This window comes from Hyaena hyaena, unplaced genomic scaffold (genome assembly GCF_003009895.1).
Source record: "Hyaena hyaena isolate Hyena2069 unplaced genomic scaffold, ASM300989v1 scaffold_3, whole genome shotgun sequence".
Lineage (NCBI taxonomy): Eukaryota > Metazoa > Chordata > Mammalia > Carnivora > Hyaenidae > Hyaena > Hyaena hyaena.
Window position 1 is genome coordinate 783874 of NW_024080635.1, and position 13472 is coordinate 797345.

The 13472-nt window shown below is 45.2% G+C and overlaps 1 protein-coding gene across 1 annotated transcript in view; it reads left to right on the forward strand.

Moving 5' to 3' along the window:
* CSMD2 (CUB and Sushi multiple domains 2) overlaps window positions 1–13472 on the forward strand; it is a 597675-nt gene that overhangs the window by 434605 nt on the left and 149598 nt on the right. Inside the window, exon 26 of the mRNA XM_039231736.1 lies at window positions 8640–8842. Within this exon, the coding sequence (XP_039087667.1) occupies window positions 8640–8842 (203 nt within the window). The remainder of the gene's footprint in view (window positions 1–8639; window positions 8843–13472) is intronic.

Here is a 13472-nt window from a genome sequence, read left to right on the forward strand (position 1 = left end):
GCCTCTGTATGTGCTGTTTCCTCTCTTATGAACTTCCTCTCTCTCAATCTCCTCATGCTTGTCTTTTCTGTCTTCAAAACCGCTTCAAAGACGCCTCCTCGAAGTTGTCTTTGCTTCTCTCAGGTAGAAGACAATGTAAAAGAAAGGCCTTTGGTACCAGAGAGACATGGGTTGAGTGTTGGCCCTGACCCTTACTAGCCATTTGATAACCACTCCCCACCCCCCACCACCACCCCTACGAGGGGTCTGCGTTAAACCCTGGGGACTTCAGCTCCCCCATCGGTGAGATGCAGAAGTCGCCCACAAACTGCGAGGGTTTGTTAAGGATATGAGACAATATGCATAAAGTACTTGGCACATGGAATATTTACAAATGTTTTACAAATGTCTCTTCCCCCTGCAGTTATTCCAAGAGCACTTTATCCCATACTCTTAGCACCTATGGCACATTTGTTAGTTTCCTCCATCAGCAGCAGTGTCCGGGGCAAAGACAGAGCAGGACATACAGTACGCTTCAGCCTTCTTCCTCAGCCTGTGCTGTGTGTGTCTGTGACCCAAAGAAACAGACACATATGGGAATGAGGCATTTCTCTTTTTTTTTAATGTTTATATATTTTTGAGAGAGTGTGGGCACACACACATGTGAGCGGGGGAGGGGCAGAGAGAGAGGGGAACAGAGGATCCAAAGCAGGCTCTGTATTTTCAGCACAGAGCCCGATGTGGGGCTCGAACTCACGAACTGTGAGATCATGACCTGAGCCAAAGTTGGGTGCTCAATGGACTGAGCCACCCACATGCCCCGAGAGCGAGGCATCTCTATGAAGGACTACCTTTTGCCTCTTCCCCTTCCTTCCCACCTCGGGGCACGATGGGAACAGGGTCCTCAGATTGCTTCCAGTATGTCAAATGCCAGAAGAAAATTGATGTTCACCTGCAGGGGAGCCACTCAGGCAAGCCTCCAGTCTGCTTTGGCTTGGAATTAGCCCTATCGATCAGAACCTCTGATTAGCATTTTATAGACTTTGATTTCTATAAGATGAGAAAAAGTCTTCATTCAGTAAGAGTCTTAATAAATGTGGTCCGTTTGGCAAAGCAAGTCTTACCTGGCTCTCATCAAGGGTTTCTAATACAAGGAGTCACTGGCCCCCTTGCTATAGCCCCCGGCTACCTGCCCTGCACCAGCCCTTGCCCCTGCTACTGTTCTTCTCTGGGCAGCAAGAGTGACCTTACAGTGGAAATCGGATCCTGCCAGGCCTAGACAAAAAATCTCTCAATAAAACCCAAACTTTCCCTGACCCTCAGGGCCCCACCCGACCTGGCCTCTGCCTGCCTTGTCTTGACCCAGCAACAGCCTCAGCGGCCTTTCTGTTGCTCGAACACTCCAGACTGGTTGCCTTTGGGGGCGTTTGCACATGCTGCCCTTTATGACGGGAAGCTTCCTCCCACCTCCTTCTCTGCCTTGCTCTTCCCAGGACTGGCACCTATGAGCCTCTCCTCTTGATTCTACATCACCTACCTGTCCACTCTCTCGAAAGTGGGTACTCTGTCTCAGCACGCTGCCTCCTTCACTGTGGTTGCCGCAGCTGATAATCTTTTAATGGGTTTGTGTATGTGGGAGTATTGCCCATCTCCAGAAACAACTGGAAAATGACACCCTGTCTGTCATCTTCGCCATTATCTCCCCGCACCCAGCACATGGGAGGTGTTTAAATAAATGAATGCAGTAAGAGATCTGCAACTTCAGCCTCTATCCTTCTGGCTACTGAACTGCATTGTTTCTGCAGGCAAAGGACCTTGGGCTCCCTCCTCTTGCCTCCTGCTCCCACTTCTCCAGACCTTTTCAATGCCAAGCCCTTGACTTTGTCTGATTATCCGATCTCAGCTGAATGCAGAGAGCTGGCCTTTCTAATTCATTGTCTCAAAGATAAGCCCTTTAACCTTGTGTATGATTCACGTGTAAACTATTGATTACTGATAGGGCCTCCCCAGCCCATGCCTGGCTCCCGGCCATAGCCTCTCCCTTCCGGAGGCACGGGCCGCATTATCAGGGGAAAGAGTGGGAGCACCAAAGTTGGACCTGGACTATAATTATATAATGTAATTCTGGCTCACTCTCAAACCAGCCCTTGACCTTGGGCAAGTTACTCAACCTCTGTAAACCTCCGTATTCTTAAAGATGGGAATGAAGCCATCTTTACAAGATAAAGATGGTCCTACAGGCTAAGCACATTGCAAAAGTGCTTTATACACGGTGGTTGTTATATAAACATGTTTTCTTTCATTTCCACCTAGTCTCCATAGTCTCTCTGCTCAGCTTCCTATCAGATGGCTCCCCCTGAGATTTCATTCATTCGTTCATCGATTCATTCACCCATTCAGTAATTCGCCCTCAGGGAGCTCAGTGGGCCTGTAACTAAAAGGACGAAGTGCAAGCTCTTCTAGCTAATTTGGAGCCTCATTATCTTCACTCTCTCAGCACAGCTCTGTTTTCTAGGACATCCTGACGCCACTTGAACTCCAGTGTGGGAGTCGCCTCTCTTCCCAGCCCCTTAACCTGCCTCTGCCCCCGGGTCTTGTCTCATGTTATTAACCCAAAGCAAACACACTCCCTTTCACGCTGTTCAAACTTCAAGCCTCATCTCCTCCTTCCTTCTCTGACAAGTCTGACCCAGAACATCTCTCGTTCCTGCGAGCATGCGCAGCAGCACCGCACTGCTCAGGCCCTGGTCTGTTCCTGTGGGTGGGGCCAATTTCCCGGTGAGTAACATGGAGAAAGCAGAGAAGGAAGGGGGCAGTTGGCACAGCAGTGAGTACGCTTGTTTGCTCTCCTTCCTGGGGGGCTCTTTCTTCCTCCTTCCAATCAAGTGCGGGGTCCCAGGCTGCCAGTCAGGTTCCTGCTGAATGCTTTGAAGGGAAGCCCATCCGTCTTTACTCTGCCAGAGGAACTAGAACCCACACAAGCTTCTGGTGTGGAGGACCTCCACCCAGACCTGCAAAAGGATTTGCTCAGGAAATCCAGGAGATTCACTTGAATCCTGTTAGAACTAACTGGTAGCTGAAAATAAGAAACACACACACATCCAATAATAAATATGTAACTAAAGATTAAATCTCATTCACAATGGAATTTTTAAAAAATAATTTAGAGGCACCTGGGTGGCTCAGTTGGTTAAGTGTCCAACTCTTGATTTCAGCTCAGGTCATGATCTCACTAAAGTTTGTGAGATCAAACCCCACATTGGGCTCTAATGCTGACAGTGCCAGCCTGCTTGGGATTCTCTCTCTCTCTCTCTCTCTCTCCCCTGCACTCTCTCTCTCTCTGCCTCTCCCCCACACTCTCTCTCTCTAAAATAAATATTTTTTAAAAAGAATTAGTACAGGGGCGCCTGGGTGGCTTAGTTGGTTAAGCGTCCGACTTTCGCTTAGGTCATGATCTTGCAGTTGTGGGTTCGAGCCCCACGTCAGGCTCTGTGCTGACTGCCAGTTCAGAACCTGGAGCCTGTTTCAGAGTCTGTGACTCCCTCTCTCTCTGACCCTCCCCTGCTCACGCTGTCTCTCTCTCTCTCTCTCTCTCTCTCTCTCTCTCTCTCTCCTAGNAATGTGAAATAAAGCACTTCAATTAGAACTGGCAGCCTGTTTCAGAGTCTGTGTCTCTCTCTCTCCCTCCCCCTCTCCCTCTCTCCGTTCCTCTCTCTCTCTCTCTCTCTCTCTCTCTCTCTCCTAGAAATAAATAAAATATTTTAAAAAATATCTTAAAAAAAAAGAATTTAGTACAAAGTATGCAAAAGAAAAACATGACAAAGAAGAAAACCATGAAACTTTACCAAGGTACATGAACTAAGCCCTAAATAGGTTAAGATAGCTATAGTGTTCCTGGCTGGGGAAAATAGCATAAAGATATCAGTTTGCCCAAATTAATCAATACATGTGTGCAATTCCAATCAAAGTATCAGTGGGATTTTTTTTAGAACTTGATAACTGTAAAGTTCATGTCAAAAGATGAATTTGGAAAATAGCAGAGAAATTTCGGGAAGGGAGATGGAATATGAAGAGGGACTTGCCCTGTAAGAATATCAAAATATGATGGGGTGCCTGGGTGGCTCAGTTGGTTGGGCATCTGACTTCGGCTCAGGTCATGATCTCACAGTTCATGAGTTCGAGCCCCATTTCAATCTCTGCACTGACAGCTCAGAGCCAGGAGCCTATTTCAGATTCTGTGTCTCCCTCTTTCTGTGCCCCTCCCCCACTTACGCTATGTCTCTCTCTCTCTCTCTCTCTCTCAAAAATAAATAAATATTACAAAATTATTTGAAAGCAACCAGAATAACTTTTAAAAAATTAATATCAAAATATGAAATAAGAAAACAGAACTTAAGGAGGCGTGTTCATGATACCACAAGTAGCATCCTTATAGACAAAGGAGGGAGCCCTGGAACTAAGGAGAGCATCTAGAATCAGACTCATGACCAAAGCATGGCATTTCAAACCCATGGTGGGGGCCTGGATTGTTCAGTGACAAGCGTCCTCCTTCCCCAGGTATTCGTGAGCACCATCCAAAGTTGTCAGGGACATCCTAGGCCCTGGGGCTACCATCGTGAATAATACCTGCTCTTACACTCATGAAAATCCTCTTCTAGTTGGGCAGACAGATAGTAAGCAAATGAATAAACTAAGCATGGACTACAATAAAGAGGAGGAAGTAAACGAAGCATTTTGATAGTCACAACATGGGTGGTAGTGGGACAGGCAGTGGGGCAGTCGAGTGTCCATTTCGAAACATAATGAACCTACAAATCTCAAAAACTAGAATTAACAAGGTCTAGGAAAATACTGAAGTTTTGATGTTCAATCATTGTGGGAAGGAGCAGACTTGCCCACGCATAAGATGACCCCCCAGTACCCTTAAAGGAAAAGCTTACCACACTTGATTATATCAAATGAATAACCCCTAAACCAAAATAGACATCGTGAACAAAATGTAAAGGGCAAAGAGACACCAGACACTAGGAGAAAATATTAGCAATATATGAATGAAAGACAAAATGTATAAAAATAATAAATAATAATTATGCTAGAATTATAGTTAATTGTAAATAGAATTTTAAAAGACAACTCAATGAAGATGGATAAAGGTTACGAAGACATACAAATGGCCAATAAATATATGCAAAGATATGCACCCTAACTAAATTATCTCAACTTAAAACCAGTGAGATTCCATTTGGGTTTAGCAGATGGGCAAGTATCTAATGTAGAATATATTTACAACATTGTAATGTCTGATGTTCATGAGGTGAAGTTTAGAAAGAAGAGTCTTATGAATGCTGTTTAGTGGGAATATAAATTGATACGATCACTTAAGGGAATAATTTAGCAGCATTTATCAAAAATGTATAAGTATGCACCCATCTTCCCCCAAAAGTTCTTCCTACAGTCAACTGAAATATTGACAGAAATGTGCGAAGCTATCTAAAGATGGGAACGCGCCTTGCCGTCTTATGTGAGAGAGTAAAATATAACCATGTCCATTTTTGTAGAGAAAAAAAATGAAGTGTGCATATTATGTCCATAACACAATCTTAAGTGAAGAAAGCTACATGAAATTATGTAAAATATGGTCCCATTTGGGGGGGGGGGGGGAAATGCATGTGTGCAACACTGAAAAGAGCCTGAAAGGATATACACCAAAACTAATATCAAGTAAAAAGCTTTGGAGAACAGATTGGTTTGTGTAAGAAACTTTTTAAAAATTCAGTACATCTACATATTGTTTGTCTTTTTCTGCCTTGAGGGTGTCTTATTTTTATAATTTAAAAAGAAATTTTTTAAAAAGAGATAGTGATAAATGGATTGGATCCTAGAACAGAAAAAGGACACCAGTGGAAAAACTTGAAATCCAAATAAACTCTAAGAGCTGAGTTCATAATAACGCACTGGTTTGGTCCCTTAGTTGTGACGAATGTACCTGGGAAATGTGAGACATGAACAGTGGGAGAGATAGTGAGAGGTCTATGGAATTCTCCATATTATCTTTGCAACTTTTCTAGAAGCCTAAAATCGTTCCAAAAGAACAATTTGTTAATAAAAGAGATTGAGAGAGAAGAGAGTCACACAGGCTGGTAGTTAAGGTAGCTTTGGCAACCAGAACATTTTGTTCTGGAAGAATTTGGGATTCTTACTCAGCTGCCCTGCTCTGGGAGCTCTGTCTGTGGCCTGCAGTCACCCTCCACATGGTAACCCCTGCCTGGCCTTCTTGAATCCTGAGGGATTATCTAAACCAAGCCTGTGTGTAGACAATATCCTGAGTTTTGTTCCCGGAAATGAATAAGTAGGCTCACCCCTCTCCCCACCACAGCCCTGTCAGCTTTTCAGACGCCCCAAAAACCCCTTACCTTTACCTCTCCTCCCCCCACACACACACATACACCTCTTTTCCTAAGACTTAGTTTTTTAGAACGGATTTAGTTTCACAGTAAAATTGAGACCAAGGTACGGGAGTTTCCCATTTGCCTCCTACCCCCATACATGCACAGCTTTCCCCACAATCAACATCCCCCACCAGGGTGGTACATTTGTCACAGATGATGAGCCTACACTGGCACATCATTATCCCTCCAAGTCCATAGTTTCCATTAGGGTTTACTCTTATGTGCATGCTATAGGTTTGGACAAATGTATGATGACATGTATCCACCATTATGGCGCCCTAAGAGTGTTTGCACCACCCTAAAAATCCTTTAACCCAGCCGTTCATCCCTCCAAGCCATTCAGCCCCTAGCAAGCACTGATTTTTTTTAACCATTTCCATAGTTTTGTTTTTTCCAGAATGTCATATAGTTGGAATCCTACAAAATCCTACAAAAAGAATGGCTTCTTCCACTTAGTGGTATGCAATCAAGTTTCCTCCATGTCTTTTCATGCCTTTTTAGCTCATATCTTTTTAGTGCTGAATACTATTCCATTGTCTGGATGTGCCACAGTTTATCCATGCACCAACTGAATAACACCTTGGTTGCCTTCAAGTTTGGGTAGTTATGAATAAAAGTGCTCTAAACATCTGTGTGTGGGTCCTTGACGACCTAATTTTTCAGCTCCTTTGGATAAACACCAAGGAACATGATGGCTGGATGGTATGATAAGAAGAGTATGTTTACTTTTGTCAGAAATGGCCAGACTATCTTCCAAAGTGGCCGTACCATTCTGCATTCCCACCAGCAATGTGTGAAGGTTCCTGTTTCCCTCCTCAACACTGGGTGTTCTGGATTTGGGCCATTCAAAGAGGTCTGCAGTGGCATCTCCTTGCTCTTTTCATTTTCATTTCCCTGATAACATGATGTGGAGCATCTTTTCATATGCTTATTCCCCATTTGTGTACTTTTGGGGCAGTATCTGGTAAGGTCTTTTGCCCATTTTTAAATCAGAGTTATTTGTTTTCATATTGTTGAGTTTAAGAATTCTTTGTATATTGGGGCCTCTGGACGGCTCATTCGGTTGGGCGTCCAACTCTTAGTTTCGGCTCAGGTCATGATCACAATGGTTCATGAGTTTGAGCCCCACTGTCAGTGCAGAGCCTGCTTGGGATTCCCTCTTGCTCCGACTCTCTGCCCTTCCACCATTCATACTGTTGCTGTCTCTCTCAATATAAATAAAACTTAAAAGGAAAAAAAAAAGAATTCTTTGTATATTTTGGATAACAGTCCTTTGTCAAATGATGTCTTTTGAAAATATTTCCTCCCAGTCTATGGCTTGTCTGCTCTTTTCCTTGACCTTATCTTTTGCAGAACAAAAATTTTTAGGTTCAGGGAAGTTGAGCTGATCAGTGGTTTTTTTCCACGGATCATGCCTCTGGATGTTATTTAAAAGTCATCCCCACACCCATGGTCATCTAGGATTTCTGCTATGTTGTCTTCTAGGAGTTTATAGTTTTATGTGTACAGTTAAGTCTGTGATTCATTTTGAGTTGATTTTTATGAAGGGTCTCAAGTTTAAATCCATTCTTTGCAAGTGGGCATCCAGTTGTTCCAACACCATTTGTTGAAAAGACTGTCTTTGCTCCTCTGTAAAAAATCAGTTGACTGTATTTATGTGGGTCTATTGCGGGGCTCTCTATTCTGCTCCACTCATCTATTCCTTCACCATCAGCTTGATTACTGCAGCTTTGTGGTAAGCCTTGACATCAGTCTCCAGTTTTGTTCCTCTTCGATATCATGTAGCTGTACTGGGTCTTTCACCTCTCCATACAAACTTTAGGATCAGTTTTTCGATATCCACAAAATGATTTTTGGGGATTTTGATTGGGTATAGGCCTTCTCAGCATCCCCCTCATAGTCTCGAATGATATGGATGTGGACTCAGGAGTGACGTCTGGGGACTACTGTGTACCGTGGAGAGATGGGTGGGGTTCAACAGTAGCAACATGAAGCTCATAATAATAAACAAGATGCACAAAATCTATACCCCCTCATCCCTGTCCCCAGGGGTCCCCAGTGGGAGGAGCAGGCTGGATGAGGGTGCTGCCAGACACTGCTTTCCCTTCCTTCTTGCAAGTCTTGCTTAGGTTTACGACCTTCTCTGACCAGAAGCCCCTGGGAAGAAGACGCTGGGCCCAGGGTGACTGCCTGCCTCTTCTCTCTGTTCAGGCTCCACTTCCTGGTGTTTGACACAGAGGAGGTCCATGACGTGCTGCGCATCTGGGACGGGCCTGTGGAGAGTGGGGTTCTGCTGAAGGAGCTCAGCGGCGCGGCCCTGCCCAAGGACCTGCACAGCACCTTCAACTCAGTCGTTCTGCAGTTCAGCACCGACTTCTTCACCAGCAAGCAGGGGTTTGCAATTCATTTCTCAGGTCTGTGCTCACTCTCTGCCCATCCCTCTCCATGTGTCCTGCAGCACAACAGGAGCCTTCCCCACCAACCCCTCTCCAGTGCCTCCTTTCTTCCACCCCTTCCCTCATGTAGAGATATTCATGGAGCAGATGCTATGTGCCTGGGACCTGGCCAGCACTTGTTCAGATATTTGTGCTGAGCTGACGCAGCAGGGGAAGACAGGCAGGCAGCTTAAAAGACACTAACATGCAAATTGATGAGTGTCTGGAGGGTGAAATATAAACTATGATGCTCACCTTGGAGCATCAAGGAAGACGCTCCAGAAAACACAGTGGTCCAAGCTCAGACCTGAAGCATGAAGGAAAGGCAGTGTTTCATGGAGGGGATAGTCGATGATGATATGGAATTTGGAGGTGCCAGAGTGGGACCTGGGGGCATCTGTGGGTCCCTGTTAGATGTAAAAGGGAGAAAAGGGCACCCTAGGTGCCCAGAGCATGTGTGCAAGTACAGAGGCAGGAATACAGCTTCCAGACATGCGGGCTGAAACACAAGGAGCAGTGGTGTGGGGCTCGGTCATGAAAGAGCCACTCTGACATGCCGCACGCTCTGATTCTTAGTCTAGTGCAAATCTCCGTAAGGACTGGGAGCCAAACGTGAATGATCTAAATTCGATTAATTATGTACTATAGTAGCCAATTATGGAGGAGCATGACAAAGAGCTACCAAAAATGGGTAAGGCTCAACATCCAAGTCCCAGTGTTAGATAATTCATGTATTGGTCCTGCCTCTCCCTGTGATGCATCGTCTCATCTCCTCTGAAGTGCCTCTTCCGTCACTCATTTCCCTGCACGAGAGACTCTGCCTCGGTTTATGCTTATGTTTATTATACAGCAGCTGTCTTCATTACCATCTCCTTACTCCACTGTGTGTGATGGGAGGGGGTGGTTTCCATGGTGATTCCAGAGCAAGCCTGCGTGGCACCCTTGCCATGTCTTTGACTCCACAGTCTCACCTGGTTGGTGTATTAGCTAAGGGTGGTTGGGTATATTTCTGGCACCAGTTAGACTATAATGGTGTCACAAACCTACTTCTAGCTCTTGTGTGCATCTGTTTTCTCCATGGAGATGGGCATTCAACAGTCTGTAGGGCAGATGAGGGTCTCCAGGATTATGTTCCTTTATACTCATTATAACTTGCCCTATTAACACTCATGCAAGCTTCCAGCCTAGCGAGGAATCGCTCCTTGCAGGGTTCATTGGGAGTCTTCTTGGAATTCCAGCACCCATTGGTCAATACCATAGAGAGTCTCTGGGGACCAGGAGTAACACTGATCTCATCTAAGATTAGGTTCCCGCTACGGGACAGCAATGGAGTCATATTAGATAAGCATTTCCCACCATCTGTTCCCTGGAGTTCCATGGACTGTTAGTTAATGTTGCTGGAAAAAGAACTTTACATGATCAAACAATGTTGAGGAGGTGCTTAGGTCAAGGCAGACCTTGAGAGGCTATCTGTAATTTCGGGCCCCTGAGAACTTCTGGTATGCCAAGGTGGGTAAATTCAGAAGGTATCTCTCTTGTGGGTCACTATTCCCAAACATATTTGACCATGGATGGCTTTTTTCCAAGACTATCTCAAGAGACTAGCATTTTATGGGACAGACTTTGGAGATTACTGGGATAAGCTGTAAAGGATCCTCTAGCAGTGTGAAGAGAATACTAAAGAGACAGCTCAGTCCATTCTCTGGGGAAAGGAGGACCATGAATAATTAAACCAGACATGTATTTTTCTCTGATTATGCCCCAGCTAATGGTTATGGCTGGGGAAAAAAAAACAAAAAAACAACTCCTGTTAATTGTGATGAAAATTCCCCCACGGATTTGCATTATCTGACCTCCACTGCACGCTCAGTATGGCCACATGGGATAAAGTCCCCGGGCACCCTTGTAGGCTGTGCCTTTGCCCAGCAGCCCATGCTGCCTCCTCATGCATCGCCCAGCCCATAGACGTAGAATTCACCCTTCAAGGTTCCTGTTAGATGCTACTTCCTCCTAATCTCCCCTTTCAGAATAAATTGCTGTGGCCTATGGCACCCCTTGCTCTTTCCTTCTGCTTCTTTGGGACATCGTCAGTTCCAGACACTGCCTTGGCTCAGAGATGGCCACCTATTTGCCATTCCACAGGCAGCTCTTAGAGAGTCAGGGCCACGTCCTGCCATTAGACTCCCCCACAGCATGGGCATGCCACCAGTGCTCAATCACTGCTTCCTGAATTAACAGTCACGTGACCACCTGAACACATGAATGGCTGGTTTTCTCTAACACAAGCCTGTTCTGAGGCAAGTTGCCCTGAGCCTCGTGTAGGTCCACAGGGAGAGGAGTGGGCAGAGCTACCCAGCCTGGGCTCCAGAAAGGCCGAGACAACCTGGCTCAGGGTCTGGGTTCAGGAAAGGTCACCTTCCCTGTTGCTGCCATCAGTTAGCAAATACCAGGACTACTCTGGGGAAAAGAGAATGGCTCACCTCATGTTAACTTTATAGTGTGTGTTTGACAGGGGATTGTACAGAAATGCCAGAGACGATTAGTACAGGCTTGGCTTTATTAAGTAAACACGACTGTGTAACATCGAACATCCTGTCTGAACCACGTGGATCCAGTGTTTCCCCAGGGCTTTGCCAAGCAGCTCAAATTCAGGAGCATTCAGGAGAGAAAGTAGGACCAAAGAAGATGGGGGGACCCTGAAGACGAGGGAGGCATAGTCACTGCCACCCACTGAGTGGCACCACACTAAAGCACTCTGCTAATAATTTTCACGGAAACCTTAGAGTGTGGTGGCCATTATTAATCCATGTTGCAGTCATGGGCTCCGAGGCCCAGAGAAGTTTCTCATGCAAGGTCATCTAGTTAATAAGCAGCACAGACTGGATCAAACCCCCCGTGTCTGATTCCCAGACCCAGGCTCTTAATCACTGCACCCTGTTGCCTCCCATATAAATAATCTTTCTGAGTTATGTCAGAATAGTGAGCTGTTTTTCTTTCAGAGAATCATTTACATGTGTACAGTGCACTGTGGAGCTAGAGATGAAAGCTAAGTCTGTTTTTAATTGGGAAGGAAGAAGATTGATTCTTATTTGGCTTTATAAATAAATTCAGTAAGTGTCAGATGGTGATGATTTGTTCATTTATTTATTCATTCAACAAATATTTACTGAGCATGGCTGTGTGCTGGGTAATGTTCTAGGCCCTGGGGATACAGTTGGAAGCAAACCAGCCGAGGTCTCTGTTCCCACAGAGATGCACCAGCGATATACAGTAAAGAGGCAAACAAACGAATTAGCAAGATTATTACAGATTGTGCAATGAATTGAACAAAACAGGATAATGTGACAAAATTGGTGGAAGGGGGTCAAGGGTTGAGCCCAGAACAGGGTGATCAAAGAGGCCTGTCTGAGGAAGTGATATTGGAGCTGAAAACTGAATGGACAAGATGGAGCTGGCCCAGGAAACTCTGTGGCACCTTCATTCTAGGCAGAAGAACCAGCAGATTCAAAGGCCCTGGAGAGAAGCAGGGAGGGGACTGAGCTTGATGTGTTGGAAGATTTTACAAACGTGGCTGGAGTATAGTATAGCCTATGTAAACAAATGAACATGCCCATATTCTAATAAAACTTAATTTACAAGAAAAGGCATAGAGCCAGATCTGACTGTGGGCACTAGTTTATCATGTATTGTTTTGGGGTATAAGGTATCAGATACTAGAACTCCAGGCTCCTCCGCTCAGTCCTAGATCTTATAATCGGTGGTATTGGTGTGTACAGTGGCCCTGGATGTGGTGTTCTCAAGCTTTTCCACTGAAAAGAGCAGAACAGAGTGCATGTATATCCACTTGCAAATCTGGAGGCTGTAAAAAACTAAAATCTTTTTGAGACTTCATGTTTTTGCTGAAGAACTAATGTGAATTTTACTACATTCTACTCCACAATAAATTCCTTTGGTTTTGTGCATGTTATTTTTCCCAAAATTTGGGGGGCGGGGGGATACTGACCCTCCAAGCAAATGACCGTTGTGCATCCTGTGGCCTCCAGAGCCTCCTGTCCCTAGGTCCTGCTGACCACAGTGTGAACAATAACACAGGTGGGGTCTGTGGCAGCAGCTGGGGCCTGCAGCTGTCCCCGATCCTTTCTCTGGACTTTCTCTTCCACCATTTCCTTTGGTGTGTTTTCTCATGCTGCCTCTGTTTGCTCATTCACTCATTCATCCTTTTATTTATTTATTCCTTCCCTCAGCCATTCATTTGACATTCACTTTTAAAAGGTGTGAAGTTAGGTCATCAGCCTGCGAACATCTCCCATATTCCTGAGTTTTTTGAATGTTTGATACATCTCGGCTACGAATGTTTGTTTTGAACTCTACTTGATCACCTGCTATGAACATCAGACTTCCCTTTGATTTCAGTCTGATGGGTGGTTGGGTATTTGCCGTGCAAGGGAGGACACAGTCTTGCCTGACGCTCCCCGTGCCCCTTCACACCTGTGGCTCAGCGCTCAGGCAGACCTGCTCCCAACCCATTGGCAGACCCTTCTGATTGAATACATGGAGTTTATACCTAATCGTCTTGTCACTCCTGTTGGCGACATTATGTTTACAAAAG